This window comes from Panicum virgatum, chromosome 3K, assembly GCF_016808335.1.
Source record: "Panicum virgatum strain AP13 chromosome 3K, P.virgatum_v5, whole genome shotgun sequence".
Lineage (NCBI taxonomy): Eukaryota > Viridiplantae > Streptophyta > Magnoliopsida > Poales > Poaceae > Panicum > Panicum virgatum.
Genome location: NC_053138.1, coordinates 15,577,538 through 15,595,950, shown reverse-complemented (window position 1 = coordinate 15,595,950; position 18,413 = coordinate 15,577,538). Strand labels below are relative to the sequence as shown.

At 46.4% G+C, this 18,413-nt stretch overlaps 3 protein-coding genes across 7 annotated transcripts; 2 read left to right on the top strand and 1 right to left on the bottom strand.

Moving 5' to 3' along the window:
- The first annotated feature begins 588 nt into the window (after window positions 1-588).
- On the top strand, window positions 589-3,239 carry LOC120697839 (splicing factor U2af small subunit B-like). Of its 4 annotated transcripts, none has more exons than XM_039981197.1 (3): window positions 591-800; window positions 1,692-1,904; window positions 2,016-3,239. In XM_039981197.1, exon 3 carries the CDS (start codon window positions 2,043-2,045, stop codon window positions 2,955-2,957), a length of 915 nt encoding a protein of 304 aa, XP_039837131.1. In that variant the 5' UTR covers window positions 591-800; window positions 1,692-1,904; window positions 2,016-2,042; the 3' UTR covers window positions 2,958-3,239. The 4 variants fall into 4 exon arrangements, with proteins under 4 accessions (XP_039837130.1, XP_039837131.1, XP_039837129.1 ...); XM_039981195.1 differs by having other exon boundaries at window positions 599-800; window positions 1,332-1,904; XM_039981199.1 differs by lacking the exon at window positions 591-800 and having other exon boundaries at window positions 810-1,904; window positions 2,016-2,830; window positions 2,870-3,239.
- A 2,612-nt stretch (window positions 3,240-5,851) lies between these two features.
- On the top strand, window positions 5,852-12,390 carry LOC120697835 (probable E3 ubiquitin-protein ligase ZFP1). Of its 2 annotated transcripts, none has more exons than XM_039981189.1 (6): window positions 5,852-6,012; window positions 8,918-9,806; window positions 10,045-10,328; window positions 11,093-11,191; window positions 11,288-11,452; window positions 11,927-12,390. In XM_039981189.1, exons 2-6 carry the CDS (start codon window positions 8,990-8,992, stop codon window positions 12,071-12,073), a joined length of 1,512 nt encoding a protein of 503 aa, XP_039837123.1. In that variant the 5' UTR covers window positions 5,852-6,012; window positions 8,918-8,989; the 3' UTR covers window positions 12,074-12,390. The 2 variants fall into 2 exon arrangements, with proteins under 2 accessions (XP_039837123.1, XP_039837124.1); XM_039981190.1 differs by lacking the exon at window positions 5,852-6,012 and adding an exon at window positions 6,243-6,556.
- Window positions 12,391-12,782: 392 nt separating this feature from the next.
- LOC120697836 (ras-related protein RABA1f-like) lies at window positions 12,783-14,386 on the bottom strand. The gene is made up of 2 exons (XM_039981191.1): window positions 13,945-14,386; window positions 12,783-13,460 (listed from the first exon to the last, which is right to left on the bottom strand). Exons 1-2 carry the CDS (start codon window positions 14,160-14,162, stop codon window positions 13,028-13,030), a joined length of 651 nt encoding a protein of 216 aa, XP_039837125.1. The 5' UTR covers window positions 14,163-14,386; the 3' UTR covers window positions 12,783-13,027.
- Window positions 14,387-18,413: the final 4,027 nt, after the last annotated feature.

The window sequence follows — 18,413 nt, the reverse complement described above, 5'->3', positions numbered from 1 at the left end:
AAAAAAAAACATGGGGGAAAATTCCAATTTACTACTCTAAGTATAGGCTAAGTCCAAATAACCTCCTAAAGTATCAATAAGATTTGCTTAACCCTCTATTTTTGCTAAACCAGTTTAAAACACACAGGCTGCTTAAGCGCGGGCAAGTGCCGCTCATGGCCCCAGGCTGCTTAACCGTGCGCAGTGGCCGCTAGCGGGCACAGGCAAAAATCAAAGAACGACGGAGAGGTATATAAAATGTCATGTGGACGGAGCCGTTAAAAGTGGACACTTTGTTATGCCACTTTGTCCTGCATGACTAATTGGCAAAACCTGTGCCATCCTGCATGACTAATTGGCAAAACCTGTGCCAAAACCAGCCAAATCAGCAAATCCGGTTTCAATATGTGTTAAAGATGTGTTTTAAACTGGTTTAGAGGAAACCATGGGTGAAATAAAACCTTTTTCTACTGTAGACGGTACTATAGACTTAGGTTATACTTAAGGGTGCTAAATTAGGTTATACTTAGGTTTTCTGCTCTAAAAAAATTCGACTTTTTTTCCAAAAAAAACAATATATTAATTGAAAGAGGCACATATCTATATATACACACCCCCTCTGCTTCTGCGTCTGCCCTCAATTCGATCCTCTTCCTCGCGGTCTCGGCTCGCGGGCTCGCGGCTCCCTCTTCCCCAAGTCCCCAACCCGTCGGCCGTCGCTGCTGCGGGTGCGGCCACCGATCGACGCGTCCTCCCTGCTTCCCGCCCGTTCACTGTCCCCGCCGCTCGTCACGGATCCACCAGGGATTTGGATCGATTTGGTAAGGAAACCTAGTTTGCTTAGATTTAATTTGCAGGATTTTTTCTTGCTGCGAGTAGTCGAATCCACATCATTTTCGATGGGACGAATACTCCAACAATCCTGCTTACCGCAGATTTGGTTCCTGTGTGTATATTTACAATTGTTTTTTAGAAGCCCGATCTAGGGTTTTGATTTGTGAACCGACGCAGCCCCGGCACTGCTCTCTGCTTTGCGGCTGTCGAGTTCATCCTGCAGTTAGGAGCTACCATGGTTGGCATATGCAGCAGCTGTAGACTTGTAGCCCCCCTTTTAGCCGATTGAATCAACCCATAGAGCCATACAAGGATTATCTCGATGTAATTTGCAATCAAGGTTGGTTAGCTGATTGCTGCAATTGTGACAGGGTGACATGTTTAGGCTGATTGCTGGAATATAAACAAAGCAGTAGTTAATTAAGAATATGAATGGATTTTGCTTTCTTGGTAGTTTTAACAGTGTTCTGGGTCTTCCTTCTGATCAGAAATTAATAATAATCTAAAATGGTGTGCAGCTTAGGTTAAAATCAAGTAATATTTTGTTGGGCGGAAAATACAAGGCCTCACCAGAAGGAATACCCTTGTGCAGCAGACGAAGAGCTGTCTCTCTGTGTGGTTTTGTTTGGTTTATTTTTTTGCAGTTGCAGGGGGAGAATCTAAACATTATATTGGAGGGACAAATTCATTTTGTTTACCTTTTAGTTTATCTGTTGGGCATTAACCTAGTTGAACGGTGTGCAGATTTATATAGGTTAAAAAGTGACCAGTTTACCAGGAGCAAGATTTAGCCCTGACGAGTACTGAAATAGATCACAGTTATTTTGGTCTTTCTATTCACTTTCTCCTGATATTTAACTTTTTGAGTAAGTTTGCAGATTAGGTCTTAAAAAGGGATTGGGATTAGGATTTCTTGGAAGGCCTGAGCTGTATAATTTTCCAGTCATACAGTCGGCTGCACAGGGTTAAATTTACAGGAATATTACTTGTTGGTGATCATAAAAGAAGCGTATGTTGTGAGCCCTGGTTTGTTTTAGCTGCATGTGTACCTTTTGTCTACTTAGTCTTGCACACTGACGACCTTTATTGAGGTATTCCTTTATCCCCATGGTTTCTAGATATCCAAACCATGAATGTATGGGCACTCTAGTTCATCTTATATTGAAGATGGTTACTGATATGTTTCTTGCTTATGCTTGCAGGCATAGTGTCAGCCACAGAGTTGAATCATGGCGGAGCACTTGGCTTCGATCTTTGGCACTGAGAAGGATAGGGTCAACTGCCCTTTCTACTTCAAGATTGGGGCTTGTCGTCATGGGGATCGCTGTTCCCGTCTGCACAACAGGCCAACCATATCACCGACTCTTGTTCTTGCTAACATGTATCAGCGTCCTGATATGATAACCCCTGGAGTTGATGCTCAAGGCCAACCTATTGATCCTGAGAAGATGCAGGAGCATTTTGAGGACTTCTATGAGGACATCCATGAGGAGTTGGGCAAGTTCGGTGAGATCGAGAACCTGAATGTCTGCGACAACCTTGCTGACCACATGATAGGGAATGTCTATGTCCAGTTCAGGGAGGAAGAACAAGCAGCTGCAGCATACAATGCTCTTCAGGGTCGCTTTTACTCTGGCCGCCCAATAATTGTGGAGTATTCTCCTGTGACTGACTTCCGTGAAGCAACCTGTAGGCAGTTTGAGGAGAACAGCTGCAACCGTGGTGGCTACTGTAACTTCATGCATGTGAAACAAATTGGCAGGGATCTCAGGAGGAAGCTCTATGGGCATTCTGCTTCCAGGAGGTACCATGGGAGAAGCAGAAGCAGAAGCCCCCCACCTCAAAGGAGGGGTCATCGTGATCGTGATGACTACCATCGTGACCGTGATGATTACCGTCGTGGTGGCGGCGGCGGCGGCGGTGGCGGGCGGGGTAGAGGCAGCAGACATGACAGGTATGATGATGGAGGGGGCAGAGGCGGCAGGCACGACAGGTATGATGATGGAGGAAGACGCAGGCGTGGTAGCCCACCCCCACGTGGTAGCCCACCCCCAAGGCGTGGGAGGAGCCCAGTCAGGGAGAGCAGCGAGGAACGCAGGGCGAAGATTGAGCAGTGGAACCGTGAACGGGAGGCAAAGCAGTGAGGTTTCTGTGGCAAGTGTCTTGAGACGAGCATTGCTCACTGGAGTTGTTTAGCTCGTCGTTTACCCCTATATTCTAAGTGAACTAGTGTTTGGTGATATTCTGCTTGGCTAAGTAACCTTTTTAAGTGCAGGATGCCTCAGTTTATTTGGTTATTCAGTTGAAGCTAGCATTGGTGTGAGTGTGAGATCATTATTGGTGTTAGTGTTATGTCAGTTGTGACTTTGTTATTCGAATGACCATATGGTTTTCAGCTCTGTGCTATGTTCCCTGTTGGATTTCCAGTCTTTTCTATTGTCTGATTGGCCAGTGGAGGTGTGCTGGTATTTTGGTCTGTGTAGTAACTTGCAGCAGCCTTTTCAAAAAAAAATGCAGCAGCCAGGTGTGATCCAAGTTCGGATGCCCTCTCTTGTCATGGCAGGAGGTTTTCTGGTTACCTGCTGCTGCTTCTGCTGTAGTCTCCTTTTTTCTTTTGCGATCTTCTGCTGTAGTCTGTAGGCTACATGTAAGGGAAACTTTAAAAAAAAAAGAAACATCCAAGGGATCACCCTGGCTTGCCTTGTGCCAATATTTTGCGGCATATCGATGTCGACAGGCTTTGTTGACTCTGCGCAGGCTTGTTTAAGTTTCTAAAATATTTTGGCCAAAAATGTCACATCGAATATTTGGACACATACATAAAGTATTAAATAAAATATTAAATGTGGATAAAATAAAAAATTAATTACACAGTTTGTGTGTAAACTGTGAGACAGAATCTTTTGAGCCTAATTGCGTCATGTTTTGACAATGTGATGTTACAACAAATATTTACTAATGATGGGTTAATTAAAACAAATATTTACTAATGATGGGTTAATTAAGCTTGATAAATTGTTTGCTACAGTAAACAAACTCAGTGAGTCACGGGCCTGTGGCCAACCAAAATTGTTTTGACTTTTAAGAGTTCAGAGACTCGGTGTCGGTGTAGCGCATTCCGCGAGGCCCTGCATAGCGCATTGTATTCACGTGCCTGCCATTGAGCTGGTTCGGCTTGGGATCGAGGTTGAGGATTCCATTCCCTGGCATCTTCCACGGGGAATATGCTGCTGCAGGCGGCGTTTTGTTCCACCGATGCCAAGAGCGCTTCTGAGCCCCCCCCCCCCCCCCCCCCCGATTTTGGACGGAGCTAGACGGGTCCGTAGACAAACCGGGAGCACGTGAACGGCGACGCGCGCTCGGCCGCGTGCTTCACAACCTCCCAGAGCGGGGACGCGGCAAGCAAAACCAGGTTCCGCGCCCGAGGCCCGCGCTGCGGTTTGGCATCGCATTGGCCATTGGCAGGCCACCGCCTACGACGACGGCCTGTCACCCGTCTGACGAGCCGGTGCGGTGGAGGCCATGTGCCGGGCGCCCGAGGCCGCCGTTGGCCTCGGGTGACGAGCCCTCCCCTCCCTCGTGCCGTTGCGTGCCGCGGGAAGCCGCACGGGTGCGCTAACCCTATTGCTCTTATCCGGAAGATCAGGTGTCGTCATCCACTCATCCGCCTGAGCGGCACGCTAAGGCCTGCAAAGTGACCTGACGTACGTAGACGACGGATGTGTGAATGGCCCGACGCATCGGCCGCACGCAATGACTCGAGGACCAACTCGCTCGCATCGTCGATGGCCATCGAACAAGCCACGATCGGCGATCCTCAAAACAAAGCGTATTTTTTTTTAAAAAAAGCGTCAGCACCGATGGATCTCATGTTCATCTGATCCGGTCAGCCCCAGGCTCTGACGTGGAAACTGTTGGGGACCGAGACTGACTGACGATCCGAGCAGCGCGTGCGTGTCAAATGGCCGATCTCCGAGCTGACAAAGCGTCTCCGCAGGACCCACTCGTTGCGAAATGGCAGAGGCTGGCAGCACGCAGCAGTTGTGGCGATCGGGAATGCCACATCCAGAGGCGCGCGTCGCGGGTCGCGATCGCGGGATGCGACGCGACAAGAGAGCAAGGCGCGAGCAGTAGCTTCGCTGTCCAGCTAGCAAGTCGATCGACGGATCGGGTACCGGGGCCTCTTCTTTTCTTGTGGCAAGGAGAATTGGACCCGGTGGAGCTGCGATCCATCCGCCATGTAGTTACGTCCAAGCAAGAATGATTATAGAGTATTTAGGCTTTGTTTAGTTCTCTTTAAAATTCTAAATTTTTACAAGATTCTCCATCACATTAAATTTTTTAAAGTATTACATATAACTAAACAAAATAACTAATTACACAGTTTGTCTATAATTTTCAAAGACGAATCTTTTGAGCCTAGTTAAGCATGACGGAACAATAATTATCAAATACCTTTATATCCAAAACTTTATACATCTAAACAAGGGCTTATACAGTCTCATGCATGATCGGCGAGACCGCGACTCCTGATCCGGCGCGCGCGCGCACGCGAGAGCAAGACTTTGTGGTCAGAAGCGTTAGCTGATTAAGGAGACAGCGAGCGCACGTCGATGATCCAGGTACTGCGAGCATGTGAAAACAAAAATCATCACGTGTTGAATCGATGACGCCAATTGCAGAGAGAGAGAGGTACGGCCATACGGGTATCCTTGGACACAAGAATAGAGATGAACAGATAAGCGTAGTCCTAAAAAAAGATAGCCGCAGCGGTGGCCGATCGAGGGAAGGGGAAGCCAGCACGAACCGCCCTATCCGAAGGAGCCGAGAGGAAAACGTGAGCCAGTGGTAAAACGAGCCGAGGGAGAGACGGCACGAAAAAGCGCCTCGACTTACCGCACATTTTGTCCAAAAATCGTTAAAAAAGCAGCCCTCCTGCCCCCCTCGTCGATTTCTCTCCCCCTTCCGTTCCCGAAAAGCTCCCCGTGCTTATAAATTCGCGGCTCACCCCGTCCCGTCGCCCCCTTCCGATCGATCCCCCGCCCCCCCCCCCCTCCCCCGGATACCACCGCCACCGTCCCGCCACCAACCGATTCCGTCTCACGCCTCCCCAAAGGCGAGGCGAGGCTCTCCGGCCCGCGGATTCCTACAGCTCCCGTGCCGATCGCGACCCGCCCCACCGGCCGCCCCGACCCCGAGGTGAAGCTTCCTGCCTGAATCCTCCCCGCGAAGCTGTTCCCCTCTTTCCTTCTCGAATCGTCCTAGGCGGGGTGAGCTTGCTCTGCTCCCGTGTCACTGTGCCCCGCGAGCGATTGGATCCCCGAGCGCCGCGATTGGGGCCGCGATTGGGGGTTGGGGGGTGTCAGCTGCGAGGGAGGGGTTTTCGTTCGGAGGGCTTCGTGCGCGTTTGGTTGGGGCCGCGGACCAGCATTCCTGCAGCAAACCGCAGCGGTCGCCGGAAGCTACTGGCTCGGTGTTCAGTGTTTGTTGTTTTTTCCCGATGGATTTTGTGGTGTAGTTGCATGCTCGCTCGATTGATGCAGCTAAGCTCATTCCGGAGTTCAGAGTGTGCTGTGGAGCTACGAGTCAGCATTGTCGTCGGTGATTAGGCTGTGGACTTGGACTTGTGGTGGATCGTGTACGTATATGGTTTGAAATTTGTGCCATGGAGTATGGTTTTTCATTTCGGCCGGCCGTACGGATTGGAACTCACATAACCAGTCACAGTCAGCATAAGCTTTTGGTAGGTGCTCACTGTAGAGAGTTTTGCTTGGTCTTAGTGGAATGGAGTCGGGAGATAGCTGTGATGGTTTTTGTCATGATCATTGCTGATTTGTGATGAAGTTTGGTTCTAACAATTAGGGAATCATTTGGACTTTCAACAGTTCTACCCCGAACTTTGGTTTGGTTGGAACAATTTGGCTCTAGTTCGCTCTTCATTCTGGTCGTTAAATTTGGTATTTTCAGTTAGTCACTACTGGACCTTGGGATTTTGTAGTTGCTAGCATTTCGGGTCTAGGTAGTTTGTGGTACAGTTGTGGGGCTTTAGATTGGTGTTTTTTCTTTGGTTGGTTGTGGTGCTCAAATACCCAGTACTTATTTTGTGCTTCACAATAATATAGCATTTTGTTCAAGTTAATGCCATTCATATATTATTTTTATCGTCGCTTTAAATTTATGAGGCTCGAGGATTGAACAGAGTAACACCAATAGAGAGTTTCTAATATGGCAATGGACATAGTAGATAAATGTGCTAGACTGCTAAATTCATCATTTGTCAATCCCAAAAGGCTCTGATATTCTCAAGTTACACATAAATATTCTAAGTAGAGCAAGTTGTCACTGAAATGGGTAATTGATCAATTTGTCCTAACCATGGGATCTGCATTGTTGTCACATTCTAATATCCATGTGTTGTCATAACTTCTTCTACAGCTTACTTTCGGCCACTTGGCTGCTTGGACATATGCCCATAATTACTCCTCCCAAAGTAACTTGTCCTCAAGCTTTGCGGTGGTGAACATGGCTGAACCCTAGGTGGTTATGATGGACACGCAACACCGCACGAGAGAAACCACCAAAAAAAAACTGGATTGCTCAAACAATACTCTTCCATGCCTTCTCTCATCCACCTCCCTCTTCTCATCCACCTCCCTCTTCTTTGGCGAGCCACTCCACGAAAACAAAACTTTAGCCAACCGATTACATTTTTGTTTTTATCGTGTCATGTTGTTTGTTTGTATTGGAGCAGACATGAGAAACCAATCTGTTTTGACATTCAATGACTAAACTTGTATTCTTTAGTTTTTCCATCCTACCACTGGAATGTATTGCAAGCTTGACACCCTCTATCGGATGTTAATTTTTGTGTTCCCATACTACCTTTGCTACCAACGCATGAATTTCTTTTAGCAACTATTTAAGTTCTCATGGACTGTACTGTGTCATCTCTCAATATGTGTTTGAAGCTTGGGGTTTTGTTCGGACCTAGCAATCCAGTCCAGTAGCCAGGATTGTAGTTGTCGTTAACTCGTCATGCATCACGACCTAGCCACAGGGCATCATACCCAGGCTTACTAATTAACATCGCTAACAGGACTGTTAGCTGCGTTTGATGTTTAGTAATTAACTGCACGGAGATTTGAAGGAAAAAAAGAGTAGTTACTGTTCAACCAGGTGGGACTGTTAGTTGTGTACAGCGGGACTGCATTAGTAGTGCTCAGGCACCCTATCTGCACCCTTGGTAGATCCCTTGCTCAGCGCAGAAGGGACTAGATTAATGCAAGATTTTCATAAGTGGCATAAACCTTGCTGCTTGTTTTCCGAAGTCTTCTATTCTTGCCTTTCATGTTGACATGCAAATACTGCACTAAATGCAGGGTTTTTAAGGCGTCGCCTAGGCGACAAGGCGGTTCCCCATCGCCTTGCTTAAGGCTCGCCTTAGCCCACCTTAGCCCGCCTAGGCGTCGCCTAGGCGACTGAGCGGCTCCCCATCGCCTTACCGCTTTAAAAACCTTGACTAAATGTTCGGTGTTACTGCCTATTTGACAGGAAGTTACATCATATCTTTTTAACATAACTATCCACACGGTCACCTGTAAGCAAATAAATGAGTAAATCAATAATGCATAGGTGTACCTTGATATATTATATCATAAGTGTGGTTCCATTGGCTTCAATGATTGCTCATCAATTGCATCCCCATTAGTGTGGGTTATCAGGTTGTGATGCATACCATTTCATAGAGCTAGTTCGGCCTGTCACTTAAGATGCAACACAATCTGCACCATTTCAATTTTGAACAAATCATACTAGATAAGATCCGCAACAAACCAAAATCTGATACAAAATAATGTGTATGAGCTAATCTAGTAAGTTGGTACCTTGCGTTGCAACCACTATTGTAGCTGCTACAGTATCACGACATAGATGTGTTGTGCTGCCGCCGCTGCCGATCAGCCTTGCACCTATGATCTGTTAGTAGAATTTTATTGATTTTGCAATTAATGATCTGATGCATGGGACACACTTTTGTTGCATTTTGCATCTCTACTTATCCAGATTAGATTGAATACTGACCATCTTTGATCAATCTCATATGCAGAGTGGTGATGATAAAGGATAATTACTGAACAAATTTGCTATAGTTCTCCTTGAGGAAATAGAAGTTGACATCATGTCACATAGAAATATGGTCTGGACACATCAGTCGGTTAATCCTGGATGGGAACAAGGACATGTCCAAGTTCAATCAGAAAGTTCCTATTATGGAGGCTCTGGAATTGATTCATCCAACCTGGGTGTGCAAGTTGCTACCGGAGTTCCAGGAAATACTGCTAATGTTGGTATCTGTGATCTGCGGAATCATGAGCGCCAGCATGTTCATAATTCATACCCACATGTTGGTGTTACATCAAGTTTTGTCTTCCCAACTGCTATGCACAACCCTGGAATGGCAACAGCAGCTGTTAACATATATATTCCTCAGACTCAAAGCTTTGGACTGGGCAATGTGCTACCACCATCTTTATATCATCAAGTTCCCACAGGAACTATCGATGAGAGCAGCAGTAGTGTCAATTTTGGTGACACGGGTAGTGGATTCATCAAAAGGAAAAATGCAGTTGTGGCTGGTAACCATCATTTTCTTCATGGGTTTGCAGGTTCAAGTTCATCTGCTCACGTGCCTCAGGATCCTGCACGTGGGCCATGGAATGCTTCATTTCAATCAAATTGTTTACCCAACTCTGCAGCTTCAAACCCACCAGAGTTCCACAGTAGCAATGGTTGGCCATTTTTAGAAGGACCTTCTGCAGATGTTCCTAGCAGTTTCAGTTCAATGCCTGCTCGACCAGAGTTGGTACCTCATGGTAACTACGTGTTTCCAACTTGTCACATGGGCCAGTGCAATACATGGATTCCACAGGCTGCAAATGGTGTTGCTCATGGAGTACCACAGTGGGGATATAGTAATTCATTGGCCAATCTACCAGGTTAGTAAACCTTCTGAATGAAGATAAATTGATCTGATGTTTTGCTGAATGATGAATTAAGGGACCATTTCATGATTTTCAGTTTTTTTCATATTTGACAAAGTATATTATTATTTTTATTAGCTTTGCTAGTATGTTTAGCAATAAATTTCTGCTATCATCGACTGACTGGCCAGAAAATGAGCTTTAGTGATGTACTTGGCAACACTTTATTTTAACAAGCCTTATTGTTAATCAGGAACCACAGACATGCCGAATGGAATTGTTCAGGGGCCTCTACCTCATTTCTCCCAGAATCCTTTGCATAGTATGCAAATGCAAGTACCTCAAATACAAGTATCCCATCAACAGTTCCTTGGTAACAATGTGGTGCATGGTTTAAATCCTTCTGCCGCAGGCCTTCCTTTAGATCCAAGAATGCTGGCTCTCCCATTCAATTCTGAGAATACTTTTGGGCATCCGATGCATCCACCTCTTACAAACCAAGTTAACAGTGGGGTTTTAAGAATTCTACCATATCAGGTAGCTTCATATTTCCAAAATTTTACCCCTCAATTACTTGCATAGTTGCATATATCTTCTAATGACATTCTGGATGCTGGAATATTTTTTTAACAAGGAGAAAATATATCTTGTTGAGTATTTTTAATGGGTCAACTGTAGTCTATTTTTTCTTGGTAATCATGTAAACTTACATTACAGTTTACATTTTCCATTTGAGCTTCCATCATTGATCGTGCAGGGGTATCATTGCTCCATTCTCATTCTCAAAGCACAATTCACTTTTATGTCGATAACAGATAAAGTTTGTGGCAATACAAATATAATCGATGTTAGAATTTTGCTGCTTACAGTCATGGAAGTCTTGTGGCCCTTCTTAATTGAAATACTTTAGAATGTTGGTCATCAAATTCCCAAAATTATTGTTCCCTAACTTTTTTAATTTGGTACAAATACTTAACATGTGGCTGTCATCTTGCAATGTGTAGCTACTAGCTTTTTACTGCATTCATGGTTGCTTGAATAATTTGCATGAAGTATTGTCTGACCATCCCTTTCTTTTTGCAAAGATGTATAATTCATTTTGTTTTATTGCCTCGACATGTGAATCTTTAATCCTAGCTACCTGCTGGCCTTAGCTAGAAAAATGTATGCAATACAAAATCACAAATGTTATCAGCGCCTCGATGGTACAGCCTGTCTGCAGTGTCTGCATAATTAAACATGCTTCCTGTGAATGATTCAAATTTATACAGCTATTTCAATTAATTGATGCATCTGTGCAGAATGCTACCATGCTGGATCGGTCAAGGATTCATGAAGCAGGACATGTTATTGATGAACATCGAGACATGCGTCTGGATGTGGATAGCATGACTTATGAAGTATGTCTCTCATTTGGACTTGTGAATTCCTTGTGCGCCTTCTTTTCTGAGAATGTATGTATCTCATTAAATTATTTTCCTTTGCATACTTTGCAGGAGCTTGTAGCATTGGAAGAGCAGATAGGCGATGTCAATACTGGTTTGACAGAAAGTTACATCCAAGAGAACTTGAGGTCAACTTTCTATGTTCCAGGAGCAGCTGGAGTGTCTGATCAGTTTTCTGAGCTCTCTTTGGAGAATGATGCTTGCATAATATGCCAGGTCAACCTCTTGCCATGTTCACTGCTAAATTATAATTTGTTGACTTAGGCCCTGTTTGGAATCGCGTTTTCCGCATTCGCGATGGACTTTGAGCAAAATAAGCAGAATAATCCCGCCGAACACCCTGTGACGGACGCTCGACGGCCAGTCGCCCGCGGCGTGGAGTTGGAAAAAATGAACTACCCACTCGCGATTCCAAAAAGCGAGCGCGGAGCTGCGTTCGCGATGTGTTTTCGCGCGATTGTGAGCCGCGGAAACAAACAGGGCCTTATTAGATCATCAACGAGCAAGCTGTTACATGATAGATTCCACCGTTGCACATTATGGTAGTAAAAGATAATAACTTGCAGCTATGAGTTTTAGAAGTATTGGTTTACTGATGATAACAGTTAACCCATCATGTTTGACAGTTGCTCAAGGTGACCATATGCATGCTTTCTTGTTGTCAGGGATAATTTGGTCCTTGTTTTGCAGGAAGAGTACGAAGCTGAAGAACTTATAGGAACCCTTGAATGCGGCCACAAGTGCCATGCGGCGTGCATAAAGCAATGGTTGATGATGAAGAACCTCTGCCCCATCTGCAAGACAACAGCGTTGTCATCAGATAGAAGGAATGGATGACTGTCGCCAATAACATCAGCGAGCAAAATTTGCTCAACTTTGTATATATAGACACGGTTGCCTGTATTTACCGTCCCCCTCACTGGGGACATAAACTGAGGTTTCCGAAAACTGTACAGACATTTTGTAGGATATTCTTTAGGTGTTTAACGGCCCCATGGAGTGTGAAGCTCCCATGCTGGCCTTGCTAGATGCTCCCTTCCTTTCTATTGTACATTGTATTTATCTACTCTTCTTCAAAAGAGAAGCACAAGAACCTTTAGTTCTGTACATTCTGTAGTTGAAAGAAACCAAAAGTCTTCCTTGCTTGTGGAGCATTTCGCTGAAGGTACGAGATTTAAGATGTCTGCGCATGTACGTTCAGCGGTGTTAATTTCTTGTGCCGAACCTGCAGTAATCATGGTGGTTTTTGTCAGTTCGAAGTTTGAACTGCGGAAGCTAGTAACGTTGGCAGGTTGCACAGCCTGGGAAGTTATCACCAGTTCGCAGAGCCCCTGCATTTGCTGACGATGATGACAAACAAGAAGAGGCACAATTTCAACGGTAACATTTGCCATGCCAATTTCCATGTAGTAGCATATCGATAGAATCCAATGAGTACCCTTGTAACTGCTACGGAGTAGGGTGTCAATTTTCACCATGGTACTGTAGTAGTCTAGCAAAGTAAATAGCATGCTGAAGCGGAAAAGGGGCGGTATACAGACACGACAAATAAAAGCAATACGGTACAGAAGGCCTATATGAAAAAAATCTGATAGCCGCACACCTTCATATCCCTAAACTATACCAGCAATCTGAAGTCCTGAATGAATTAATGTATCAAATGGCAAAATGAACACGAGGCACCTGTTAACACAAGAATACAGATTGAGGACCATCACTGCCATAACATCCTGTGCCCTCTCTACTGCAAAATGTATCAGCCAACCCAAGTACATGTTCTATCCTTCCAAGCTAAGACGAACAACAAGCAGACTTCTTCACCGCCGACACGTCGTCCTTGCCGCCAACATTGATGGTCTGGCCCTTGGGAGGCGCAGCGGGGTCATCACCAATGTCAAGGGCCTTCTTGCTCACCACGCGGTAGATCTGTGTGAGAACCTCGGTGAAGGCATCCTCCACATTCATCGCCTCCAGGGCTGACGTCTCCATGAAGAAGGCGTTCTCTCTCTCGGCGAAGGCCTTTGCGTCCTCTGTCGTGACGGCCCTGAGGTGGCGAAGGTCCGCCTTGTTCCCGACGAGCATGATCACGATGTTGGCGTCGGTGTGGTCCTTGAGCTCCCTCATCCACCTCTCCACGTTCTCAAAGGTGACATGCCGTGTCACGTCATAGACAACTAGTGCCCCTACTGCTCCACGGTAGTATGCACTTGTGATAGCACGGTACCTACAGAAGCAACGGCAATTTACTGTGAGCTGATGCGCATGAAATGCTTGAATGGCAAAAGCCAAATTTATAATGGTACTCCACTATCAAACACAGGAGTTGAACGCCACTGTCAATCTAACTGTTCAGCACAGAACTATGGCTATGAGTTCTATCCTCTATTTGCAGTTCCATAGTTTCATATCTAAAGAACCATCCCGTATCAGCACCTGCCTGCCCCTGCGTAATCTGCAGATTCTGGCTGCTACAAATGTGATTGATTGAGAAATGGTACGTGCAGTCACGGTAGATACGAATTAAGTGTCGAAGCAGTTCTGCTGCGTCCATGTGTAGCAGAGCAATTAAGTGTCACCGACCCAGTTAAGCTACAGAGATCCATACGATGCAGACCAACGAATCGCTAACGAACGGACCAATCGGAGATCAGATAGGAGGAAGGGGAGCGATGAGCCTCGCAGAGCTCAGACGGATCTGGGGCGCGTACCTTTCCTGGCCGGCGGTGTCCCAGATCTGGGCCTTGACGACCTTGTCCTCGACGTGAATGCTGCGGGTGGCGAACTCGACCCCGATGGTGGACTTGGACTCGAGGCTGAACTCGTTGCGCGTGAAGCGGGAGAGCAGGTTCGACTTGCCGACGCCGGAGTCCCCGATGAGCACCACCTTGAAGAGGTAGTCGTAGTCGTCCTCCGCCCGGTACGCCATCGCCGCCTGGGACGGTCGGTCGGTCGGTCCCCGGAATCGCGCGCTGCTCCGCGGCTGCGGCGGCGCGGGGACGGGCTGCCTGCCCTGCTCCCTCACTTGGGCCGGCGGCGGCGGCGGCGGCGGCTGGAACGGGCGGTGCAGGAGACGAGAGGAGAGGAGGGAGCGGATGCCGGATGGGAAGGGCGGAGCTGAGCACGCGGGCGCGGGTGCGGATTTTTCTCAGCTCCCACCGCTTTCTTGTTGGGTCTCCCTTTGGTTCCGTGCGGGATGGTCGGTGCCGCGCGGGGTCGGTTGAGCTAGTCGGGCGCTCGCCCCCGCGTGGTGCCGCCGTGGCGCCGTGCCGGGGAGGTCGATCGAGGTTTTTCTTTTAGAGGCATAACTCATTATTCATCAACAAAGTTACACGAGTTGCAAACGCTTTGAGACGGACTTAACAGCCAAACTAGCCTACCAAACTCAGCATAAATCGTACTCCTTGCGATGGTATGATCATCTACATTGGAGCACATGTTCTCATGAACAAAATCAGCAGTGCTAAAAAGCGCTGCTCTAGCCTTTATCTCCCTGATGATATGGCCATGAACGGCCATTCCATCCTCCTTGATTCCTCTTATCACATTAACATTATCTGAGACTAGCCTGAAGTGGTGAACCATGAGGTCACTTGCCAATGCCAGGTCTTACTTGCACGCAATAGCCTCAACGGTCTCTGGATCTGAGAGTCCACGAATCACCAACGCAGATGCTCCTAGAAAATTACCTGCATCATCCCTAGCGATGGCAGCTGCCACAGCCTTGCTTGAATTCTTCGAAACTGCTGCATCAACATTGATTTTAACAAGTCCTCGTGGTGGGGGAATCCACCGGGGTGGAACACCTTGGGTTCCCCTCACCGGCGCTGTCTGCACCGTCTTGATCATCTCCAGGTCGGCTATAAAATTATTCACAAAATAGTGAGTAGATAGAGAACTCTGAAAAGAGCTCTCGTGGATCGCCTTCCTGCGAGCATACCAGATGGTCCAAAGAGTGACCATCAACCTCGTCAGTTCTTCATGCTTTAGCAAGCTAAAAATAGCCGCTAACCAACCCTAGGTTCAGTCTCCTGAATTTCACTCATTAGCTGTGTAATTTCCTCGCGTTCTAGAGCCCACACACATTTCGCCATGTTGCACTCTATCAGTGAGTGCTTCCACGAGTCAGGCATACCACAGATCGAACAAGTGCTTTGAGTAGCCATGTTCCTATGGTGCAGTACATCCCTTGACGGCAGGGAGTGATGAGAAAGCCTCCACAAGAACACATGTATCTTTGATGGTACCTTTACCTGCCAAACCGACATCCATTCATTTTCCTCAGACCTTAAATCTGATCTCTCAGCAATATTCTCTAGGTATGTTGTAGCTCGTTCTTTGTTTATGGCCAACATCCTATAGGCTGAGCAAACTGAGAAGATACCCCTCTTTTCATGGTGCCATGCCCAAAAATCCCCTTGTCTCTGAGTACAAAGGGGTATATTTAGAATTGCCTCAACATCAGATGGACAGAAAACAGCATGAAGCTTTTGGACGTCCCATGATGCCGTCGTGTGATCTATCAACTCACTAACCATCTGCGGAGGATCAGTCAAATCCCTCCTAAAGGGTCGAAGAGAGTTTTCTCTCGGAATCCAATTCATTTGCCAAATATGTGTTGATTCTCCGGTTCCGATCCTCCTAATTAGTCCCCGCTCCAGGACTTCCTTGCCATCAAGTATGGAATGCCATATCAGAGAGGGAGAAGACCCTAGATTAGCATCTAAGAAATCCACATTTGGGAAGTAAACTGCTTTTATAATTCGCGCACTTAGCGAACTCTCCTCCGTGAGAACGTGCCAAGCCTGCTTCGCCAGTAACGCAAGATTAAACAGTTCAATATCCCTGAAGCCCAGGCCGCCCATATATTTTGGTTTGATCATCTCATCCCAAGCGACCCATCATGTTCTCCTTTTTCCATCCTTGCTACCCCACCAGAAGTTCCTTAATAAACCATTGATGTGCTGGCATAAACCTCTAGGGAGCTTAAAACATGACATCGAAAAAGTAGGTATTGCTTGCGCAACTGATTTAATCAGTACCTCCTTGACACCTGATGACAAGCACTGCTCCAGCCAACCCTGGACCTTTTTCCACACACGATCTTTAATATATTTGAAAGCCCCGTTAGTGGAAGCACCCACATCTGTCGGCATGCCCATGTATTTTTCACTCAGAGATTCATTATGGACATCCAGCTCGTCCTTGATCACCTCTCGAAGAGACTGCCTGCAGCCCTTCGCAAAATGAATTGAGGACTTATCCATATTAATCTTTTGTCCAGAAGCTTGACAATAAGTGTTGAGTACCTCCTTGATTTCCTTTGCACTTTCCCTATTAGCTCTAAAAAACAGCAGGCTGTCATCTGCGAAGAGTAAGTGAGACACCACCGGAGTTGATGGTGCCACTTTAATCCCATTGAGTACGGACGACTGATTTCTAGCTTTTAACAGGCACGAAAGGCCCTCTGCTGCTAAAAGAAACAAATAGGGAGAGATATGATCTCCTTGGCGGATACCCCTTGAAGGTTTAAAACTGTCAAGTCTATCACCATTAAAAAGAACTAAAAAGGAGACGGATGTTACCATGCGCATCACTGTCTCAACCCAACATTGGTGGAAGCCCAAACGGAGCATGATTGCTCGCAGATAGTGTAACACTCGGTTTATAAAAGAACATAAACCGAGCAATCATATACGTGCCAGGATCAAGTCACACGTATATACAACAGAATGAACAGTATATCATAGCACATATCACGTAAAAAGACATAATAAAGCGAATACGAATGTTATTTATTACAATAATGACAAAATGTCTGATACAGCGGAAACGAAGTACAAAAATACGATAAAAGCTCTCCGAAGCTGAAGCAGGGCGCCACAGGGACGTCGACTGGGAGACGAAGCACCTAGAAGTCCTCGTAGTCCTGGTAGCGCTGGACGAACTCCCTCGTGTCGGCAGGAACTGAGCAGCAGTAGCGTAGCCAAGAGGAAAAAGTAGAGAAGAGGCAAGAGTGAGTACACAACTTGTACTCAACAAGTATAACACAAACTATGAGGCTCTAGGCTGGCTGACTCAACTGCATTAGCTTTTAAGTGTTAGCAAAGTTTTATTAAAGCTATTTACTACGAGTTGATGAATTACCATTAACCCAGTTACATAGTAATTAATCAGAATTAATTATACTACTACTGAGAACCATACCAAAACCAAGCCACCAAGGTAAACCCCGAGAAGCACCTCCCTCGTCGGAAGGAGATAACTTCACTAATCAAAAGGAGGATCTGGGCCGCTCATAACCGTGAGCACGGCTAGTATACCAGTTTTACACTCTGCAGAGGTTGCACATCTTTACCCACAAGTCGTGAGCTACGCCAGTTGTTCATCACACTTCCTTAGGTGAGATGGCCAGCGACTCACTACGAGACCTTTAAAAAGAATCTCGTTGGTAAGGCGTAACCGCGAGAGTTAGGTCGGCGACGATGGGGCCCACCTCCGGGGGTACAAGCACAGGAGCGCAATCCAAGCACAGACCAAGCCGGAGGAGCAGGGACCATTGAAGCTTACTACTCTTGCCCCGCAGGTAAGTTACTCCAAACCAAAAAGGATCTAGTTATTACGCCAAGTCTATCCCATTCTAGCCTTGTGGTAGCGCTGTTGTCCCAGGTTGTCGCTCTATGAACCGGTCCTTATGGAGAGTGGCCAACCAGGCAGTAAGCACCGTGCTGGCCCCCCTAAACCATGTTTCTAAAAAAAACCATCTTTTAATGAGAAGTGAGCCACTCAAGCCACACAGAGTGCCACTCTCAGAATTAAGTTCAAGTAAACCATTAATCAAATTAATTAAAAAGGACCAGGGTGTGTTATAGCGCAGCAACCTAGCACAACTAACCAGAATGCAACCCAAAGGTATATATATAGGATATAAACTGGCTAGGAAATCCTTAAAGGCATACAGTATTAAAATGCAGTATGAAAATTGTAATTAAAGTGATAGGTTGTTCATGTTACACTTGCCTTCCTCGTACTGCTCCTGCTGCTGCTCAAACTGATCCGAAGACGGCTGCTCCGGGTACTGGTACTAAGGCTCCTCAACTGGATCGGCGTCTACTCACGAACACATGGCCAAAACAATGCACAAAATAAGCATACAAGCAAATACTAACAAAAACTAAGA

Excerpts from the sequence above, each read along its gene's own strand:
- LOC120697839 (XM_039981196.1), top strand. The coding sequence starts at position 2,043 with ATGGCGGAGCACTTGGCTTCGATCTTTGGCACTGAGAAGGATAGGGTC.
- LOC120697836 (XM_039981191.1), bottom strand. The coding sequence starts at position 14,162 with ATGGCGTACCGGGCGGAGGACGACTACGACTACCTCTTCAAGGTGGTG. Across the intron at positions 13,461-13,944 it reads GACACCGCCGGCCAGGAAAG|GTACCGTGCTATCACAAGTG; the intron begins GTACGCGCCCCA and ends TTGCTTCTGTAG.
- LOC120697835 (XM_039981189.1), top strand. The coding sequence starts at position 8,990 with ATGTCACATAGAAATATGGTCTGGACACATCAGTCGGTTAATCCTGGA. Across the intron at positions 10,329-11,092 it reads TAAGAATTCTACCATATCAG|AATGCTACCATGCTGGATCG; the intron begins GTAGCTTCATAT and ends GCATCTGTGCAG. Across the intron at positions 11,453-11,926 it reads ATGCTTGCATAATATGCCAG|GAAGAGTACGAAGCTGAAGA; the intron begins GTCAACCTCTTG and ends CTTGTTTTGCAG.